We start from the raw sequence: 22,039 nt of genomic DNA, 5'->3' as shown, positions 1-22,039 counted from the left end.
TGATCCTCTGAGCTGAAATCCTCAAACTGAGTCTGACAGAAAATAACACTTATTTCATAACAGTAGACGAAAGGTTGAAACTTTATTTCTCATCATGACAAAAGGGTTTTAAAGATTCATAGTTAACATTCAGTCAAATAATCACGACTGTTGAAAAACGCGCTATTAGCATGCTAGCTTAGTATAATCACTTCAGTTAACTGTTAGCAGACAGGTCGGTTACTTGTTTGAAACGAACATCGTCTGACCTGAGCTCTGCAGGCAGGAATGCGCCTGTTCTAGCGGCTGATCTCAGACCAGCCGTCCCCACCCTCACCCGAGCTGAGGCACGGCCGTCCACACTGACCTGAGGTCTGTTTCACAGCGTCGTCAGAGAGCCCGCCCACAGGGAGGTTAACTCACGCTCTGGCTTCCACCTCCGGTGTCGAGGGGCCGCCATTTTTGTACACGATAAAACACAAAAATAAGTCTTTTTAAAATCGTTCTCGGGGGGTGAACACCTGTCAGAATAGGAATTACGTCGGAAGACGTAAACTCACGAGAATCTACGACAAAAGAAGGTAAAACAGGCTTTAATTTAGCTTGCTAACAGTCTGCATGCATACAGGCTAACGGCTAACACAACTAGCTGGTAAATACCAGCGTCGAAGTGGACACAATGACGACCACACTTCCGGTCAGGACTTTTAACATAAAATGCGGACTGACAAAATTGGTTGCAGCAACGAAATATATTTCAACACTGCAAAAACAAGCAAGTACCATTTGATTGTCGATAAAACTCAGTTCAGTAACTCCTCTCATTCGACTTTGAGTGAGATCCCTCTCTGATAACCTTACTTGTCATCTTACAAATTTCTGTAGTCCGCATGATTCCTTATTATCTTTTTGCAGTAGCTAAAAGTTTGGTCCAACGCAGCTCACATACAGTAGCCATGAGGACATGCAGCACATATTGATGTCAGAACATACCTGCGTCGAATATTTACACTCATCATATCCAGCCTAAATTCATTTAGAGCTGGAAAAAAACAGATGGGTTACTAACAAAAAAAAACAAAAACATTGTTGACAGATTGTTCACAAACTGTGTCCCATGTCTACATCCTGAATATCTCTGGGTTTTGGATCTTTGGGTGGACTTAACAATCTTTACGGCAGAAATGTTCAGCGTAGTTACAACAATAACCCCCACGGACTACTTCTTATATCTGACAGGATACACTTTAGGCTCTTGTTTTGAAAGCTACATTCACAACATCCGGGCGTGTATCGGCCGCCTCTCGCTAACTTGCTGCAGTAAACAAGCCCCGAGGAGCCAGACGAGCCGCAGTGGCGCCTAATGTACACATGTTTTGTGCATTGTGAATTAAAGTTAGCATATTGCTGTCCTGTTTGTGGTTAACGCAAAGTGCTAAAAGCGCACAAAGCCATCGGGCGGGATTTGTTGTGTGTAGCCGGCTAGCGTGCTAACATTAGCAGAGAGGAGCACTCCGGCTGGCTCGTTACAAACCTGGACGCGGTAAGTAGCTGCTCTGCTGTCCTCCGCTGGGGAAAAAAACGACACCTTTCTTCGTCTTCACGTGTAGTAAAGTCGCCGAAATAAGACGACACGGTTCAAGGAATCCATCAGTCAAATCTGTAAGCGGTTTGACGGTGCGCGCTTGAAGAATGCTAGTTAACCGGATGTGGAAGTAGTTTTTTCTCCGTGTGTAAAATAGGAAATTTCTCTCTGACTTCCCCCGGAAAACCAACAACTTAATATCAAACGGTTTCCTGTCTGTGTTGCTGTAAATGTTTTGGTGGAGCAGCTCATGGCTTTTAACGTTTGTGGTGTTAAATAACAGCACGGAGAGGGGAGACGGGGGTACGTGGCACATGGCGGACTCTTTTCTGTCCATGAAGGCGCGTAAAATGGCTCCTCGGCCGCGGAGAGAAAATCCTCGACCGCCTCCGCTGTTTCTCAGTCTCCGGTGCTATGAAGCGGTTGGGTTCCATTATCGGACTGACTGTCGGGCTAACTTGGCTAGCTTTGGCCACTTTTCCAATAAAAGGAATCCCTTGTTTCCAGTTCACCTGCAAACACACACCAGTGCTACACGTTTAAAACCAACACTGTTTGTTTATTTTTGATGTAATTCCTTTTGTGTCGTTTCATTGTTTGAGTGTTATCGATGTCCACAGCGGCCAAAACAATCTTGACGTTTGAATCCATTATCGGACATATATGGGTTGTGTTGTGTCAGTAGTTAAAAGACGACCTGATCAAATGTCCAGTATTTCTACCGCCAAGTCTAGCTGAAAATGTCTAAACGCTCAGAACTCTTAACTAAATTTTTGGGGCCATATTTAAAAAAAAAAAAAAAGATGCATTGAGGGGGCGACCTGTCCGATAATGGACGCTAGCCATTAGCTCCTGATAATACCCACATTTGCCGTGAAGTATGTGAGGGGGGGGGGGGGTGCTAACAAACGCTGCAGCTTTTGGAAATGTGTTATTATTTTTTACTTTTCCTGTCACACTTTCACAGGATGTTTCAACGTCCTCACAGCGTCAATGAACCACCAGCCCACACTGTGTCTGTTTTTATATGTCTGCTGCTGTAATTGGATTTCTTCTGTGGTCAACGTTTGTTTGTATCTTCACTGTTCGTATCACAGTTTATTTACTGTCCAATTCTTTTACTTTCACTACTTTTACATGTGTGTATGTGTACAGACGAGACACATCGATGAACACTGACTCTTGGATGCTACTTTAACGTATTTTGTGTTGCATTAACACTCTTTTGTGCCGTCATTATTGTGGCCTGTAGCCTGTATGCGTGTTCAGCAGCTCTGCTTCTGAACGTAGCCGTGTTAGCCAGGTGGCTACATCTTTAATTTACAAAAATAAACACGTAACCCAACAAACGTAAAGACGTGAACGTCTGTGTGTGTCAGATGTCGCTGGTGGACCTCGGGAAGCGTCTGCTGGAGGCGGCTCGTAAAGGTCAAGACGATGAGGTCAGGAACCTGATGGCCAACGGAGCTCCGTTCACCACAGACTGGGTGAGGTCACAAGCTGCAGCTCAAACCTGTCAAAGATGGACGTTTGTATCCTGCTGTCTGATCGATCGATCGATCAGCTGCTGTGTTCTTTGTTTCATCTTCATCACTTTTGTAACAGATGAAGCCTGAGTGCATGTAAAGACACGTGTCTCTGTGTCCTGTAGCTGGGGACGTCCCCCCTCCACCTGGCCGCTCAGCACGGTCATTACTCCACCGCCGACGTCCTGCTGAGAGCCGGCGTCAGCAGAGACGCCCGCACCAAAGTGGACAGGACCCCCCTGCACATGGCCGCCGCCGAGGGACACACGGTCATCGTCGAGCTGCTGGTCCGGGTGAGAAATAACACAGCAGAGAGCTCTGTCTGCCGCCGCGGGGTCAAAGGTCAGCGGCGGCAGTCCATCATTAACGACAGCAGCTCCTCAAACCGCCTCGAACAGCTTCCAGCAGAGTACAGAGTACTGTAAGAGTACACAGAGGACTGTAAGAGTACGCAGAGTACTGTAAGAGTACGCAGAGGACTGTAACAGTACGCAGAGTACTGTAAGAGTACTGTAAGAGTACACAGAGGACTGTAAGAGTACGCAGAGGACTGTAAGAGTACGCAGAGTGCTGTAAGAGTACGCAGAGTACTGTAACAGTACGCAGAGGACTGTAACAGTACAGAGAGGACTGTAACAGTATGCAGAGTACTCTAAGAGTACGCAGAGGACTCTAAGAGTACGCAGAGGACTGTAACAGTACGCAGAGTAAGAGTACAGAGTACTGTAAGAGTACACAGAGTACTGTAAGAGTACACAGAGGACTGTAACAGTACGCAGAGTACTGTAAGAGTACACAGAGTACTGTAAGAGTACACAGAGTACTGTAACAGTACGCAGAGTACTGTAAGAGTACACAGAGTACTGTAAGAGTACGCAGAGGACTGTAACAGTACGCAGAGGACTGTAACAGTACGCAGAGTACTCCTGTAGCAGTACACAGAGTACTCCTGTAACAGTACACAGAGTACTCCCGTAACAGTACACAGAGTACTCCCGTAACAGTACACAGAGTACTCCTGTAGCAGTACACAGAGTACTCCTGTAGCAGTACACAGAGTATTCTTGTAACAGTACACAGAGTACTCCTGTAACAGTACACAGAGTACCCCTGTAACAGTACACAGAGTACTCTTGTAACAGTACACAGAGTACTCCTGTAGCAGTACACAGAGTACTCCTGTAGCAGTACACAGAGTACTCCTGTAACAGTACACAGAGTATTCTTGTAACAGTACACAGAGTACTCCTGTAGCAGTACACAGAGTACTCCTGTAACAGTACATAAAAGTAATTCTCTCTCCTCTATGACTAAAATTGTAAGTTATGGTTCCTTTCAGCGCAGTACTTGAGGTACTTGTACTTCCTCCTGCACAGTACAGTAAGTCCTGTGTTTCTTTCAGAGCGGCGCCGACATCAACGCCAAAGACATGCTGAAGATGACGGCTCTTCACTGGGCGGCGCAGCACGGCCATCACGGCGTGGCCGAGACGCTCATCAAACACGGGGCCGACGTGCACGCGCTCAGTAAGTTTGACAAGACGCCGTTCGACATCGCCGTGGACATCCAGAACACGGAGCTGATGCTGCTGCTGCAGGTGAGAGAGCGAGACGACGCGTCAGACTGACCTCTGACCTCATGAGTCCACATGTTCTGCTACTTTCTTCTTCTGCTCCTCTACATGTCTTTGATCGTTTTAGTTACTTTGCAGAGACAACTTATATTTCTGGGTCTCAAACTTTCTCATATTACAGCCAAACAGTCACTAACATAAAGTTTCTGAGGCGAGAACAGAATCTTGATCCGTTATTGATCCATTGAGCAGAGTTTCTTCAGCAGTGTTGAGATCTGCTGGATGTGAATGTCATATAAAAACCTTTAAACTCCCCAGCAGCTGGTAAAGAGATTAAAATAAGAGATGAACACATTGATGCATCCATAATTAAAATGTCCAATAGTATTCTGAAATATTCTACACTTGAATTGTTGGTACTTTAAGTATATTTTGATGCTAATACTTCTGATTGTCACTGGTCACAGGTTAGTCTAAGTTAGTTCTGAAATCGTGTCTCCTGATTGGATGGAGAGCGTAACGTTTGTTATCTGTTCTGTTGTCCTGCTTCACGGTAACAGGTGAGTTTCCCCTGCGTGGGATCAAGTTTATCTTTGTGTTGTGTGCAGTGATGGAGCAGAGTCTGACTCACAACACCAGGCTGAAGTCCAATCACTGATCTCCAATCAGCTCTGATGTTTAAGACTGTGTGTATGTGTGTGTGTGTGTAGGAGGGCATGCAGAACCAGGTGAATATGAACCAGGTGAACATGAACCAGGTGAGTATGAACGTGGAAACCAGCACCACCACCAACCAGCCGCAGTTCATCATCCAGGGCATACCTGCCATCCAGGGAGGCGTGGTCAACCTGGCCGAGCTGCTCAACAAGGCGAGCGCAGGTATGACCACGTGAAAACATCCAGCGAACGTTTCCACGCGTCCTGCGCAGGTGTCACCTCTGCATCTCGGTGTTTCAGGTGACTCAGAAGAAGCGATGGCCGCCAGCGCTCTGGACTCCAACATCCAGCACGCCGCTGTCGTCAACGAGGGGGGTCAGAGGGTCATCACCATAGTAACGGATCAGCACGGCAACCTGCAGACCACAGGAGGAATGGCGCCGCCGTTCTTCGTCACCATGCAGCACGGACAGCAGAGTACAGATTTCACACAAAACCGTCACTCAGGACGACGATTTCTGGGTCTCATCAGTCTTATCATGAATGTGTGTGTGTGTGTGTGTGTGTGTTTGCAGTGTTGGCGGTGCCGGCTAACACCGTCACAGAGGAGGTGGTGACGGAGGAGCCTCAGCCTCCACCCTCCAGGAAGAGGAAGCTGGAGGTGACCAACAATCATAACGACACGGGAGAGACGGTGAGCTTGACCTCCTCTTCCTCTTCCCCTTCTTCTTCTTCGTCTTCCTTTTCTGTATCTTCATCGTCTTCCTCTCCTCCAGGAGTTGTTGCAGAGGCAGCTGCAGGAGGCCAACAGGAAGGCGCAGGAGTACCGGCAGCAGCTGCTTCGTAAGGAGCAGGAGGCGGAGGAGTATCGCATCAAACTGGAGGCCATGTCCCAAAGTCAGGCCAACAGCACCAACGCCAACGCCGCCGGCGCCAACGCTGCCGCCAGCGCCGCCAGCCCAGAGGAGGTGGTGGGGGGGGAGGAGGACGAGGAGGAGGCAGCCGCCGGCATGGTGGAGGAGGAGGGAGAGATGGTGGTGCTGCAGGAAGGAGGGATCATCATGGAGGGGGAGGAGGGTCAGGTGACGCTGGTGGAGACTGGGGGAGAGACGACGGAGGTTAGCTCCTAACAGAGAGGGGGGAGGAGGAGGGGTGAGGAGGGGGTGACATACCGACAGAAAGACAGATCATAACAGGAGGTGGTTGGTTCAACTCGCACTGATTTGCATCCCATTTAACAGGTGACTGGTGTGTGATGGGGGGGGGGGGGGCAGTCATGGCAGGATGGGTTCACGTGTGCGCCATTTTGAATCCCCAGAAAATGCCAGAGTGGAGAAACAAAATGGCTTTGGAGGAGAGGGTAGGAGGAAGGCGATTGAAAACAGACTAAACAAACATGAAGAACGTAGTCCTGCACCATTTGGAATCCCTGAATGATTCAATTCCAACACTTCAGAGAGGGAAGCAAAATGGATTCTCAAGAAAGGCAACACAGTAAGAGCAAGACTGACTGATAGAGGCCTAAACGTGATAGAGGAGGTTAGTTGTGCACCATTTGAGTTCCCGCCTGTACTGTAACTGAATGCCTACTTCAGTGGGATGCAAAACATAATGAAGCTGGATGAATGGACTGAAGAGAAGGAGACCAACTGAGGAAGAAACCGGCAGCAGAGAGGAAAAACAGAAATGTACTTTTTTTTCTTTTAACCACGAATCAGTGATCCCAAACCAGATCAAAAGAAAAACAGTCCTCCCGTTCTGCAGCCACGTCTGTTCCCTGATCATCGCTGTAACTCACCATTTGGCTTCCCCATTCGACTCAGTGGGTGTTCATAAAGATGGCTGAAGCTGAGGATGCTGATACAGCAGGACTCCACAGTTTCAGTCTTCCATCTGTGGGTTCTGAACACAGTTGGTTATCCCCAGCATACCCATTTATATCCCTCGAGTTCAGCTCTGTCAGCGGGTTGTTTTTATTGGGTGAATCCCTGAACGATACAGAGTTTGTCTGATGCCTTCAGAACTGGGTCTGGATGAACTGGGACCATGTTTGAACAGAGTCTGAGGCTCAACTGGAAGCTGTGAAAGCAAACAAAAAGCATCAGTTAGGATTGTCTGGACACTACGAAACTCACTGCTCTCCTGCTTCTTCATGTTGTTTTTCATGTTGTTTCTAATTAGTTTTTGAATATTTTACTTTTCAGGTCATGTGTATGAATGGATTGAACCAGTGAGATTTCTCTGAACAAAGTTGTTTCCCAGAATGAATCCAGAAGTAAGCGAGGAAGCCGAATGGCCTCGGCTGCTGAAGCAAAGGGAATCGTTTTAGGACGAAGCGTTCGCACCTCGTTTCACTCCTCGACGAGCCAGCTAACATCTGAACAGAGGAAAACTCCCAGATTATCTCGCTTTGAGTTTCATACATGCCGAAGTCCTGACAAGAGCTGAACCAGGTCTGCCGTGGAAACCTTTAACTTCTCAGTAATCGTGTTGTTTGTTCCCATCATCTGGTGGTTGAAGGCTTGTTGGGGGGGACGGGGCTGAAACTCCTCCTTCTTTTCACTATCAGGGAGAATATTGTTTGATGGACTCTCGGTTTAGTGGAGAAAGTAAGAATCTCAGTCCAGGACCTTCAAAAGCTGACGTTCAACTTCTGAAAAACAGCAAATATTCACTGGTCACATGTTGGAATCAGGGACCAGTGAATGTTTGCCACGTTTTTATTAAAATATCTCATAATCAACTGATAAAAAATCAAAATGACTGCCTTTTACCAAAACTTTCCAGGTTATCATCCTCAGCTGTAAACATGTTTGTTGACCTTTAAAGGTCACTCTGTGTGTTTTAGCCCTTTTATTACACATCGTGTGTGTTTTACTGCCACTTCTCCTTCCATAAGACCTGCAGTCTCTTTACTTTTGGTCGACGCGTTGTCGTGGTGATGAAAACGAGGACGAGGATGCTCTGGAATATCGAACAGCAGCTTTTAACCTTTGCTCGTGTATCAGGTCACGCCCAGCTTCCTGTTTTGTAGAGTGTGTCGGCGTTTGGCAGTTTGATTAGAAATAACTCTGTTTGGTGATACGAGTGATAAATAATCATTTATAACTGAAGGGTTAAAACCACGTGTTGGCACTGGGCCGCTCCGGCTTAGAATCAGCTGTATGTTGGATATATATTTTAGAATTTAGTGGTGCAGATGAGGGTTTTCATCGCAGCAGGGGCTTTCTGGGTCCCTGCAGGTGAGCTTTGGTCAGTTGGTAGTCCAGCCTAAATGGTGCGTGATAGATAAAGACCATCAGTTTTTTATTGACCGACAGTTGAACAAAGGTGGGCCGCGTATGACGAGAACCGAGCTTTCCCACCTCCCGCAGGCCTGGTTCGGTCCGGTTTCCTGTCCTGGTTCAGTGGGAGCAGTTATTGATTATTGCCCGTCAGATGATAGACACACCTGTTTCCCCTTCCTGCCTCTGATCAGCGATTCTGCGTCATTTCGGTTGAGTGTGATAGTTATTTTTATAAACTCAGCGAAGCCAACCTTTTTCTATGTACATATAAAGTTGTATTTTTTTAACGACCTGAATGCTTCACCATGATGATGATGATGATGATGATGATGATGATGGCAGCCTGCATTGGTAATCTGAAATATAAACACTTGTTCTTTTGGAATAACTTCTTTGTTGTGTGTTTGATGCTTTTGCACAGTGACACCTGAACTCGGCGTGAGGCGTTCAGGTATTGAACCTGAAATGATTTGAGCTCTGCTTCAGTGAAGCTCTGTGGCTCAGAGGAACGACACACACGAGACATGTTGAGAGTTTAGAGATGACAAAATGACACCAGAGTTATTCTAGAAGTTGTCACCTCCCTCCAGATTTCATGGAGACATCAAAAGAAAATAGAATAAAAGTGATAAAATGAAAGCAAAACTCAACAAAAGGAGAAAAAAATAGTCTGATGTTTTGATCAAAGACAAATTTTTGAAATTCAACTTTGACCCTGGAAGTTAAAATGAAACTTCATCTGCTGAGAAGCTCCAGAGCAGCTGCTTGTTCTGCCAACTGCTGTTTCCAAGGTCAGCGATGGACCTTTAATCTCAACCCCCCCCCCATGTGTTTGACTTCATTTCAACTGAAAATGATTCTGATAAATCTCAGTGTGAACAAAAAACGATCATCTGTAGTTTTTCAGGTTAGAATCAAACTAAACTGACAGAACAAACAGTAACTTCCAGAGCTTTCGACAGCATCTCCCACTCTGTGAGTGGATTTCATCAATGAGTATTCTAATACAGCGGAGAAAAGTGAACCTGTTTGTTTTATATTTCTAGCATCACGGGCTTCAGTGAAGGGAAGTTAACTCCATGAGAATGAGAAACTCCATCTGCTTTGACTAAGTGTGGCATGACTGAAAGCTCCACAACAGCTACTAAATGGACCTTTAGGGGAGATTATTTTAGCAGTTACATCTTGTGTAGCACCTGTGAATAAAATAATCCATAGTTCTCACATTCCCTGAGAGACAATACTGATCTGATTCTGATCACTGAAGTCTGATCGATCAGTGTGATCAGCAGTCAGCTGATCCTCGGCTGGTTTATGTTCCTGTAGCTTCATTCATTTTGTTACGGACGCTTCACTTTCATGGCCTTTCTGTCGAGGTGAAACATGTTGCTTTGGTTTTCTGTCCTTCTGTTGCTCTACTTATCGACAAAGTTTGGAGATAAGTTCCTTTTAATGAAGAAATAACGATTAATTTCGTGATATTTAACTACAGCTCCCATGAGGCTTTCGCAGTCCGCCGCTGGCTTTTGGGATATTACCGCCCAATTTGTGGATTATGGCCGATCAGGCCTGAGTGACGTACCCGCCGTCCAATCAGCGGCGGCAGAGTGGCACGCGGCCAACCCTGTGCGGCGGGAGGCGGGGCCGCAGGGGAGGGGGCAGGGCGCGAGGTATCATGGAGGATCAGTAGGCAAACTGTGGCCGTCAGAGGAGAGCAGCTACCGTTCTGATCCTCGGGAGTTTCTCAACTGTTCGCCGCCCGCTTTTTAATCGCCACAGACGAAATATTTCAAAATGGACATGAAGAAGAGGATTACTTTAGAGCTGCGGAACAGGAGTCCGGCGGAGGTGAGCCTCTAGGATGTTAATAACATTTGAATTGTTGCCTGAAATAGCCCGGGAGGTGATGTGCGACCGGAGCCTGGCTGGCTGCTCCGCCTCGCTCATCACTACAGTCCGCTGAACGTTGTCGAAAACACCGGGAACGGCAAGTTTGCTTTCGGACACTCGGTCAATTGAAGCTCTTATCGATCGGGTGATAGTTTGATAAACTACCGCCCGCACGTCGGTCGCCCACAGATATCCCAGATGGATGTGGAAGCATCTCCGTCCGCCCGCCCCCTCCTCCTCTCCGGTGAAATCCCTTCTGTCAGGGAGGCTCAGCGGACACGAATTACACCGTCAAACCGCATCAACTGAGCCCGGTTTTCGGTTCCTAACCCACCGCAGCGTTTATCTCGACCGAACTGTTTCCTTATGCTCCGGTCAGCCGCCTTTCTTCACATAAAAACACCGCCACGCACTACCGACGAGCAAGTTTAACTTTTAATCACCGGCCGCTCGGAGGAACTCGACTTTACCGGAGAGTAGACAGAACTACACCGGATAAAAACCTCAACACGCGCGTCGTGCGTTAGTACCAGCGCGGTGTTCCTGTGGCTGACCCGGGCTGCCGGGAGCTCACCGCGGGCTTCGGTCCCGGAAAAACACCGCGTGAGCTCCTCAACAACAACGACGTCGTTCTCTGCGAGCCGACATCTTAAGTCGCGAGCGGCTTAAACTTCGACGGAAACCTCTCATCTGCTCACATTTTATCAACTTCTCTGCGTTAAATTCACTTTACGGTTCGTTTTAACGTCGTTTTTTAGGCTTTTGTCGACATTTCCGCGCGACCCTGCGCGGCGGCGGCCGCGGGGCGCGCGGAGGTCGGTCACAGACATTTTGAGTGGGGAGCTCGTGCTCGGCGGTAACGCGTTACCGACTTAACGTTACAGAAAGCGGATTAGCGGCCGTTTCGACGGGAAATTTCATCAATACCGACCATTATTTTCGAATCCACGGCTGATAAAACACGCCAGAGAAGCGCCGTTACACTGCGGCTCGTTACTGTAGTTTGATTACCGTGTAACGAGGACTTTTGTTTGGATACCTGTGTCGTAACGAACCAAAATGGCGTTACTCGACTAGGCTACGGAGTGAAGCGGATGAGTGTGTGTGGTTTAAGCACACGGTGCTTCCTCCACGTCTCCTTAACGGGAACATAACCGACAGGATCCGCACACCGACTCGGCGTGTTGTCGGATTGTGTCGTAGCTTTTTATAAAGCGCGCGCGCGCACACGCGCGCGCGCGCGTTATATAACAGCCTGCCAGCCATAGCTACAGTTAAATAACACACACACTCGGTCGAGAATTCAGTTCAGTTACAAACTCAACTTGCTGGTGTCACGTTTAATGAAGTGGGGGGTGCCGGCAGATGGTGTGTGTGGAGGCTGAAGACAACCCCCTCTGCATGCACGCACACACACAGAGCGCATGTAGATTATTGTAGTTTAAACCCCCAGCGCGCGCGCGCACACACACACACACGCGCGGGGTAATGGCGGTGCTCTCGTCTTCATTGATGCCTGCTGGCCTGCAGCTGAAGCTCTGCTCTGAAACACTGAAACACTGAGGCTGCTGGTTATATAAGCAGAGGAACCAGAGGAACTCTGGGAAATGAACAAAGTCCTCCGCGGGCCGCGCGCTCACACGTCGGCCTGCTGCGTGTTTAATAACGAGCAGGTTTTTATTAACACTGAAACAAACCGACCATCAATCAGTTTGTTCATTGACAGAAAATCACTGATGTGGTCAGCAGATACTCACACAGAGAGAGTACTCTGAGTGTGCACACACACACACACACACACACACACACACACAGCTCTGCAGTGTGTGAACAAACAGTTTCAGAAAAACTTCCTTCATATTACTGAAACACATCAGGACAGATGTGACCTGTTTTAACTTTGTTCTCTGCTTCTGAAACGGGTCCGTTTGCTGCTTCTCTCTTCTGATGACTCTGACTGTTGGTTGGCTGACAGCAGGAGTTCAACCAGTGTTTGATTGGCTGATGAGTTTAACAGATCCGGCATCAGTCTATCAGCAGAGGAAATGAGTTTAAATGATTGAGACGTCCAAACAAAACCTGTCAGCGTCTCTGCAAGACTGGAGTGGACACTCATTACATCTGTCCATCTATGAATCTGTCGATCTATGAATCTGTCGATCTATGAATCTGTCCATCTATGAATCTGTCGATCTATGAATCTGTCCATCTATGAATCTGTTGATCTGTATATATAGAACATGTTGCAGAGCTGTGTCTGAGCCTTGTTGGAGATGAGGCACCTGTCAATCAAAGCAGAAGCGCCTCAAACGTTTCACTGTTTAAAACCCACGACTGAGCCGTTTATTGTGACCTGTGACTGCAGAGTTAACGATCAGTGATCGATCGTTCAGACCTCTTTTGTCTTTCAGGTGTTAAAGTGGGCTTCCTGTCAGAGGTGGTGATGCGTTCAATGACCTGTTTGTCCGACTGACACCACAGTTATTTAACATACTGTCATGTGACGGAGAAAAGCAGCAACTCGTCACATTTAAAGGAGCTTGAGACTTAGTTCATTGATCGTGATCAGTTGAGTATTAAACCGACCGACTGATTGTTTGAGCTCTAACTTACTCATGAGCCTCTAGTGGACGTTGGAGGAACTGCAGGTTTAAGCTGTTCTGGGTCAAGGTCAGCTTTAAAGTCATTACACAACAATGGACTGACACTGAGGTCCAGCTGATGTGTTCAGAGAGAAAACCAGGAGAAATACACTTCAGTGCTTTACTCTTCACTCTGGCTCCAAATACTTCATGACCCCCCCCTCCCCCAATCTGTCTGTCCGTCCGTTTGCAGATAGCAGAGCTGGTGGTTGATAACAGTCGCTCTGCAGACGGCGAGGTTGAAGGTCTGACAGACGAGTTCACGGAGCTCGAGTTCCTCAGTATGGTCAACGTGGGTCTGAGCTCGCTGGCTAAACTGCCCTCACTGCCCAAACTACGCAAGGTAACACGCACACACAGACACACACGCACGCACGCACACACACGCCGATGGTCACGGATTGAATAGTTTGATCCATTTTACAGCTCATGTTTCTTTTCTTCTGTTTTTGCCGTCGCTCATCATAAATGATGAAGATCTCATCGTCCTCCTCCTCAGTCAGAATCAGTCACATGTTAACACACAAACATGAAACATATTGATCTCATTCAGTCTGACTTCACTTCCTGAACAGATCATTATCTCTGATGTCCAATCAGAATAAACCTCCAGAAATAAACTGAGGAATCAGAGAAAAACAGACAGTGTCTGAAGTGTCTCTACATCAATGCTAGCAGGAGCTGCTAGCAGGAGCTGCTAACAGGAGCTGCTAACAGGAGCTGCTAACAGCTAACTCAGCAGACTGTTCATGGAGACACTTTGGATACTTTTGTCCTGATGGCTGTCCTTGTTTCTGTCATCAGACTGGTTCCCACACGGGCTAACATGTTGATGTTAGCATGTTAGCATATATAGAGTTTCATGTCGTCCGTCTTCACACCGAGCAGATAAACCAGGCCGTCACTTCGGACGGGACATGATGTTTGTCCGTGGTCTCACTGTGGATTGTTCCAGATGTTTACCGCCTGAACAAACTGTGTGTTTGTGTCGATCAGCTGGAGCTCAGCGACAACAACCTGTCTGGATCTCTGGAGACGCTGTCGGAGAAATGTCCCAACCTGACCTACCTCAACCTGAGCGGCAACAAGATCAAAGAGCTGAGCAACGTGGAGGCGCTGGTCAGAGCGCGCACACACACAGATACACACAGACAGATACACAGATACACACAGATACACACACACAGATACACACAGACACACAGATATACACACACACAGATACACACACACAGATACACACAGATATACACACATACAGATACAGACACACACAGATACACACACACACAGATATACACACACAGACACACACACACACACAGACACACACACACAGATACACACACACACAGATACACACAGACACACACACACACAGACACACACAGATACACACAGATACACACACACACACAGATATGCACACACAGGCACACACACACACACAGATATACACACACAGACACACACACACAGATACACACACACACACACAGATACACAGACACACAGATACACACAGATACACACACACACACAGATATACACACACAGACACACACACACACACAGATATACACACACAGACACACACACACACACAGATATACACACACAGACACACACACACAGATATACACACACAGACACACACACACACACACAGATACACACATACAGACACACACACACACAAATATACACACAGACACGCAGATACGCACACACACGCACACAGACACACACACACACAGATATACACACACAGACACACACACACACAGATATACACACACACACGCACACACACACAGATGCGCACGCACGCACACAGATACACACAGATATGTACACACATGCACACACACACACACACACACCCTGTCCTGGGGGTCTAACATTCGTTTCCTGCTGCAGCAAAACCTGAAGAGCCTGCAGAGCCTGGACCTGTTCAACTGTGAGATCACGTCTCTGGAGGACTACAGGGAGAGCGTGTTCGAGCTGCTGCCTCAGGTCACCTACCTGGACGGCTTCGACCAGGAGGACAACGAGGCCCCCGACTCCGAGGCCGACGACGAAGGTGGGGGCGCGAGCGTTCGCGGAGACGGTATGAACCCGCCGTAACCCTCCCGGGGTGTCTCAACCTGATCTCTGTTTCCAGACGAGGACGGCGAGGACGGGGCGGGGCCGACGGGCGACTACGACGAGGAGGACGACGAAGAGGAGGACGAGGACGGCTCGGAGGGAGGAGAGGTGGGGCTGAGCTTTCAAGTGAACCGGGGTGATCAGGTGGGCAACTCAGGCTTCGGCCCGCGGGTCAATCCACCGCTGGCTCAGACGCAGGCACGCTCGACTTCCCATAATGCACCTGTCCTCCGCCAGGCAGAGAACAGGAAACGGTGGTGAACTCGACCTAAACGCACCGTATGCAACAAGAACCAGACCTGTAACGAGTCACAGCACACAGATTTCACCTGCATCTCCCATGATGCCTCTGTTCGCCATCTCCCGTTTTCAGTGTTTTGATTGGCCGACTCGTAGCAGCAGAAATGAAATGCTGTGTGTTAAAGTGAGACGGTGAGGTGACGAATCAGAGCGATGTAAGTCACCTGTCGCTGATCCGGTTTCACCTCCCTGAGTCAAAAACCGTTAAAGCGTCCGTGATGTAAAGGTGGGAGGTCACGAACCGCGAGGTGAAGCGTGACGCTGATGACATTCATCGGAGTCCTCCTCCTGGTCTGAGCTGAGCCGGCTCCATGGATTGACCTCAGGTGTGACCTCAGGTGTGACCTCAGGTGTGACCTCAGGTGTGACCTCAGGTGTGAGCGTGTTCTTGACCAGGTTCAGCACCAGAATGGCCGCCTCTGGTAAACAGGAAGGGTTTTATTTATTTCATTTTTTTTTTAATTTAAATATTCTGAAATCCATTCGAGGTTTTTCTACATTTTTTAAAATCAGTAATTGGAGCTAATGAACCAATTAAAAATATAAACTGTATATTTTAATGTTTTGTAGTTTTTGTGCAGGTGAAGACGTCTTTCACGTCATTATTAATGTGTAGGATGAATAAAGAGACGAGCCGCCGTCAGAGTCGGTCTGATGGAGGTCAGCCTGGTCACTGTGACGTAGACGTGATGAGTAGTTGTAGAGCTTCGTCAGTGTCGTCCAATCAGCAGCCAGCTTTCAGCTCAGTGTCTTTTATTTTGAAAGTGAAACTCTTCCTCTATAACTGCTGTGCTTCATCGCAGGAGGACGATGAAGATGAAGACGACTATGCAGAGGAGGAGGAGGAAGGTGAGTGAAGCATCGTGGCGCGGGTGCACTCTGAGGTCGCCGTTGGTCTAGTTTCTGATTGGCCGGTTCTGTCTGTCCGCAGAGGATCAGGCGGGCGTTCAGGGACAGAAGAGGAAGAGGGACGTGGACGACGAAGGCGAGGACGACGACGACGACGAAGACGACTAGTCCTCCGGCCGACGGTCGTCCGCGCGTCGTCCTGTCCTGTTTCTGTCCGTCTCAGTCCACCTCCGGACCCGACCTCCGCCAGAAAACTCCAAACAGTGCAGCAGCAGCAGCGACAGGAACAGTGTGGTCTGATGTTTGTCCTTTCTAGAATCTCACGTCTTTATTTTTAGATAATATATAAGATTTTATCAGAGCTTCACCTGCTGACGCCCGACGCTCCACACGGCTCCCTTTAAAACCTGGTCCAGAATCAAACTCTGTCTGTCCGGTCAGTCCACCCCCTCTCCACGTCCTGAACTCTGGTCCTGAACTCTGGTCCTGAACCCTGGTCCCGTCTCACTGGAGGACTGAGGGTCGGCAGCAGATCTACCAGTCGCAAAGCAAAACTTCCTGTTAGCTCAAAGGTGTGAAAACCAGACCTCCGGACGATGTCAGTAACTCCTGACCAGTTTTTCGCGGTCCCGTCTCCGCGGTCGGCTCTTCCTGGTCGTATCGGGCTGTTGGCGGTTGGAGGACTGAACGTCAGGTGTGCTTTCTCTTCGGGGACGCTCGCTGCCTCTTCTTCTTCTAACGTTAAACGTCAACACGAGCTTCGGTCCAGTTCAGACTACAGACTTCTGCCACACCTGGTCTGTCGGTCTGCGACACCTTTCTAAAACACAGTGAGGCTGGTTTACCTCCAGTTTCTGACTGATCCACCTGTGTTACCATAGTTACCAAATGATCTCGCCTACACACAGCCTAAACATGAAGTGCACAGATCAACAGCTGATGATTGATTAGTTCTGTTTGAGGTCTGCTGTTGACCCCCCCTGGAGCCAGACTGAAACCCTCAGACCGTCTCAGTCCAGGTCTTCAGTCTGCACCAGGATTCACTCCAGGTCAGACTAACAGGTTCAGTGTGAAGTTACCTGAGATCTGTTCTGGGTTCAGGAGTTTCTCATAAATCAAATCTGACAAACCCGAGAAAAACCACCAGAGTCCTGCCTGAGGGTCCAGACCTGCAGTCTGAAGTGAAGCAGAAACCTCACCTGTCGGTCAGGAGCTTCCTCCTCACCGGCTTCCTGCTGCACAAACAGGAAGTATCGGCGTTCTCAGGAGAGCCAGCCGTTTCTGAGCCTTCATCATATCCATAATACTCATCATCATCGACAGTCCGCATCGAATCTGACCCCCCCTGCTGTTCAGGAGTCCACCAGAACTCGGTTCTTTCTGCAGCCACGTCTGGACTCTGAGTCCCCCTTCAGGACCCAATCAGGGACGTAACGTGTTTGTGTTCAGGATCGTCGTTCACCGTCACATCGACCCCCCCATCGTCCCTGAGCCGGATGAAGAGTGATCACATGTCTCTGCCCGTCACACCTTAGAAACAAAGACCTGCTGTAGAGGTAACACCCCCACGTCCCAGTGTGCGTTTGATTTATTGTCGGGGTTTCCAGGGAAGATTCGGGGGCGGGTGGGAGGAAGTGTTAGTTATGACGTGGGTTTTTTTTTTTTTTAGTTGACAGCGAGCTGTTTTTTTGTTTTTTGTTTTTTGTCCCTGAGCAGCAGCTGTTTGTGTTTTTAGTTTGATGTGAAGCGATCTGCCCGCCCCCTCGTGATGTTCGGACCACCGCCGTGTCTCGCTTCAGGCTCCGCCTCCTACAAACACCTGAACCTGCAGCTCTTCAGAGGAAACGGTTTACGCTCACAGACCAGAACTGGTGGTGTGTTCAGGTGCTTTTTTCAGGTTTGCTGGCAGGTAGAAATTCAGATCGACCTGAAATAAAACAAAATCCAGAAAATTAAACTTTAAATATTTTAAATCACCTTCTGGAAAAGACAAACACAGAAATTCACCCGGTTTAAAAAGTCAGTTCACCTGCTCTACATCCAGGCTACAAGTTCATATCTGGCTTGTTTTCCATTGGTCCAATCCCAGTGATGGATTCACACCTGAACACATTCACACCTGAACACATTCACACCTGATTCCTCCATATTCTGATCACGCTGGCTAACATCACATGAATGCAGCGTCATAACGACAGGTGTGCAGAGCATTCTGGGATGCTGTGGACCCGTTGACTCGTTGTCATGGATTCAGTCTGTAACGGAGGCGGAGCCCGAAACCGGACGCACCTGTTGCATCTGATTCAGGTGTGGCTGCTCTGCGTTGGATTCTGCAGCCACGCAAGCAGCAACTTTTTACTTGTAGATGTAATAAACAGGACCAGACCTGACCTGACAGGAAAGACGTCATGTGATCAGTTATCAAATGAATTAATGATTAGTGACGAAAACTGATTCCAACAAACAAAAAAACCTCAAACATTGAGAAAAGTGTTTTTCGGTTGATTTGCGTCCTGACGAGTCGGGTTTGTCGCTCCTGATGACTCAGCAGGTTTCTGTAAAACTAAACTGCTGTAAAGTTTGAGCTTTCCTCTCGTTTACACTCTTAAAAACGACTCTGAGTTTGACGAGGTTTTCTGTCTGCGTTCGGGTCATGTGACAGCTGTTAGCGGCGTCGCTGATAATAAAACACTTTATTGAATTTGGGTCGAATCGGCTTTAACGGCGAGCCGCCGCCGCCACGACGTGTTCAGGCTCCACTCTGATGTCGCTGCCGTTTGAACGCTGGAAGCAGAAACGACATGAATGAAATGAATCCGGACTAGAACCAGTTTAACGTCTTCACATTTAAACTTTCTGTAGCACAAAGGTCAGGACAGGTGCGTCAGGGCGTGTCTGACTGCAGGTGTGCTTTGGGCAGCATCAGTGTCAACAGCCAGGTGTGCCTGCACCAGGTGTACGAAGGGTCTCCTGCTCAGGTGTGAACAGATCACCTGTGGGAGGAGCTTACAGTCTGACTCTGACTTTAAACCAGATTTGCTCGAGTCACCTGGAGATCACACCTGACCCCGCCTCATGTTAACGTCCAGGTGAACTCAGTATCGTACATTGACCTCTTTCACAAAGTGGGCGCGAGGATGAAATCGACAGTGACACCTGCACCGCTCTGCACGCTGCTGTGTGCCGGGCGGAGGAGGAGACCGGTTAAGATCGGCGTTTGTGAACCTGCGGCGGCGGGGGCTGCTTGTTGTCGCTGTAGGCGGCGGCGGGTTCGAGTCCCGTCACAGATGTCGGTGAACCTGCAGGTGTGTCTGTTTCAGGTGCTGTCAGACGGTCTATGAGCTCCTGACAGGTGAGCAGCCTGCAGGCTCCACCTTCAGGTAGACATCTTGTTCAGTCCTCGCGTTCGGCGAACTCGAAGCGTCCGCGCTGTCGACGAAGACCTCGTCTATAAAAGCATCGTGACGAAGATGCAGCTTGATCAAAGTGTCGTTTTTAAGAGCGTAAAGGTCAAAGGTCGCGTCTGTCAGACCTGCTGACGTCACATTTAACTGGTTTTTAAGGCAATATTGTAAATAGACTCTCAGCTCAGTTCAGGTTTGTTTTTATCGTTTTTAATGAATTAAATAATTTTACAGATGTTTTTGTTTTTCTGCAACGAGGTGATAGTTGACCCCGTCTTTGACCTTTGACCCCAGCTGTTACTCTCCTTCCATCGTCCCGTCTGTGGGGGAAATCTGTGTATGACTTTTTGTGTGGTGTAATAAAAACTTTGAGGGGTTTTGAATTAAAAGAATAAAAAAGCAAAAAGTTGTTTTTAAACTCGTTTGTAGTTTGATGTTCGATCGTCTTCACTTTAAAAACTCGTCGGTTTAAATGTGAGACACCTGAAAGTTTTTATTTTCCAGACTTTGACTATTGACCAGAAACAAAATGAAGCTGAATATAAATAACTGACCTCACCTGAACCCCTGAACACCTGAACACCTGAACACCTGAACCCCTGAACACCTGAACCTGGTCCTGGTCCTGCTTCAGGACCTGCAAGGCGAGGAGCAGGGCCCGATGTCCGTCTGCATCATCTCAGCAGGTGTGTTTGTCTACAGGTAAGTCAGTTAGTCCAAATAATACTGGGACTGGAAGTACATTTACTCAAGCACTGCACATTAGTACACATTTGAGGTACTTGTACTGTGAGTCTTTTCCTTTCATGTCATGTTTACTGCATTACATTAATCTGACGGCTTTAGTTACTTCACACATTTAAATTTAAAATCTGATGATCTGTTAGAAATTAAACTCCAACAGTTTGAAACGATGAGTCGATGAATCAATGACTGATCATGTATTGATGAGGTTTCAGTGATCGTTGATGTTTGATTGGCTGCTTCTCTCAATGATCTGAATGTGTTTGTAATAATGTGGAGCTTTGGACTAAACAAACACTGTGAAGGCGTCACTTTGGCCTCATCGTCACCACATTTCTCACTATTTTCACAATGTTTCCAAACCGAACGATCGATCGATTAATGGAGGAAATAATCAGCTGATTGATCCAGAATGAAAAGAATCATTAGTTCAAATGAAGCTCAACCAGCTCCAACAGTAAAATCCTGCTTTGACATGAACGACTGAGTCACAGTAATCTGATGAGATCAGGAGAACAGGAGAACAGGGGACAGTTTGAGTACTTTTACTTTAATACCTGAAGTACACTCCTGAGTGGCCACAGAGAGGACGGATCTGGATCAAAGCCTCTTTACTGCTGAGTCTCATCTATCAGCTGTAAATTGAGAGTCAGAGCCACTGAAGACGTCATGTGACTGAGGTCAGCAGGAAGTGGGCGTGGTTTCACGATGGAGGCATCCTGCTGACTGACCGAGCGGGTCCGAGTATCAGGATCTGAGAGTCGAGGCTGATCCTTACGGGCCTCCGTACGTCCTCCTGATTCTCCTGAAACACCTTTCCTCTGTCAGTGCTCTTAAACTTCCTCCCTCCACTCTTCCTCTTTCTCCACCTGCTTCCCTTGTTTCTCTCCTTCTCTCCTACATCTTTCTCTTCTCTTCCATCCTTTCTTTCATCCCTCTTCTTCATCCCTCCTTCCTCTTCTGTTTTTGTCCCCCTGGTCTTCCATCTTCTTTCCTTCCTCCCCCCTCCATAAGAAGAGTCTCATGTTTTATTGATGCTTATCAGCAGATGGAAGGTGTGTGTGTGTGTGTGTGTGTGTGTGTGTGTGTGTGTGTGTGTGTGTGTGTGTGTGTGTGTGTGTGTGTGTGTGTGTGTGTGTGTGTGTGTGTGTGTGTGTGTGTGTGTGTGTGTGTGTGTGTGTGTGTGTGTGTGTGTGTGTGTGTGTGTGTGTGTGTGTGGTCAGTCTGTCCTGTAGATGGCGCTGTTCTCCTTCAGTTGAACTGAACTCTGTTCCTGCAGTCATCAGACTCATTCATTTCATTCATTTCATTCACTGTTTTTTATTTCTTTATTAAAATAAATAAAACTTCATATATTTTATTTTATAATCTGACAGAACAAAATTCAGAAGCTTTCTGCAGCTTTTTACCGTCGGCTTGATCAAACAAAGAGACGATCCAGCAGCTTCTTCTGCC

At 47.8% G+C, this 22,039-nt stretch overlaps 2 protein-coding genes across 3 annotated transcripts; both read left to right on the top strand.

Moving 5' to 3' along the window:
• The first annotated feature begins 404 nt into the window (after positions 1-404).
• On the top strand, positions 405-6,450 carry gabpb2a (GA binding protein transcription factor subunit beta 2a). Of its 2 annotated transcripts, none has more exons than XM_041954764.1 (8): positions 405-560; positions 2,944-3,051; positions 3,216-3,383; positions 4,493-4,687; positions 5,374-5,542; positions 5,621-5,797; positions 5,896-6,014; positions 6,097-6,450. In XM_041954764.1, exons 2-8 carry the CDS (start codon positions 2,944-2,946, stop codon positions 6,448-6,450), a joined length of 1,290 nt encoding a protein of 429 aa, XP_041810698.1. In that variant the 5' UTR covers positions 405-560. The 2 variants fall into 2 exon arrangements, with proteins under 2 accessions (XP_041810698.1, XP_041810697.1); XM_041954763.1 differs by lacking the exon at positions 405-560 and adding an exon at positions 1,264-1,522.
• A 3,827-nt stretch (positions 6,451-10,277) lies between these two features.
• On the top strand, positions 10,278-20,244 carry anp32e (acidic (leucine-rich) nuclear phosphoprotein 32 family, member E). The gene is made up of 7 exons (XM_041954776.1): positions 10,278-10,455; positions 13,333-13,482; positions 14,136-14,258; positions 15,060-15,222; positions 15,304-15,431; positions 16,391-16,436; positions 16,519-20,244. The coding sequence occupies exons 1-7, from the start codon at positions 10,402-10,404 to the stop codon at positions 16,602-16,604; spliced, it is 750 nt and encodes a 249-aa protein (XP_041810710.1). The 5' UTR covers positions 10,278-10,401; the 3' UTR covers positions 16,605-20,244.
• The last annotated feature ends 1,795 nt before the right edge of the window (positions 20,245-22,039 follow it).

The sequence above is a fragment of the Chelmon rostratus genome, chromosome 16 (assembly GCF_017976325.1).
Source record: "Chelmon rostratus isolate fCheRos1 chromosome 16, fCheRos1.pri, whole genome shotgun sequence".
NCBI classification, from domain to species: domain Eukaryota; kingdom Metazoa; phylum Chordata; class Actinopteri; order Chaetodontiformes; family Chaetodontidae; genus Chelmon; species Chelmon rostratus.
Note: the sequence above shows the minus strand (reverse complement) of the source record. Positions and strands in the feature narration are given on the sequence as shown.

Coding starts and splice junctions, on each gene's coding strand:
- gabpb2a (XM_041954764.1), top strand. CDS start 2,944: ATGTCGCTGGTGGACCTCGGGAAGCGTCTGCTGGAGGCGGCTCGTAAA. Junction 5,543..5,620: donor GCTCAACAAGGCGAGCGCAG/GTATGACCACGT, acceptor TCGGTGTTTCAG/GTGACTCAGAAGAAGCGATG. Junction 6,015..6,096: donor ATAACGACACGGGAGAGACG/GTGAGCTTGACC, acceptor CCTCTCCTCCAG/GAGTTGTTGCAGAGGCAGCT.
- anp32e (XM_041954776.1), top strand. CDS start 10,402: ATGGACATGAAGAAGAGGATTACTTTAGAGCTGCGGAACAGGAGTCCG. Junction 10,456..13,332: donor GGAACAGGAGTCCGGCGGAG/GTGAGCCTCTAG, acceptor GTCCGTTTGCAG/ATAGCAGAGCTGGTGGTTGA. Junction 15,223..15,303: donor CTCCGAGGCCGACGACGAAG/GTGGGGGCGCGA, acceptor CTCTGTTTCCAG/ACGAGGACGGCGAGGACGGG.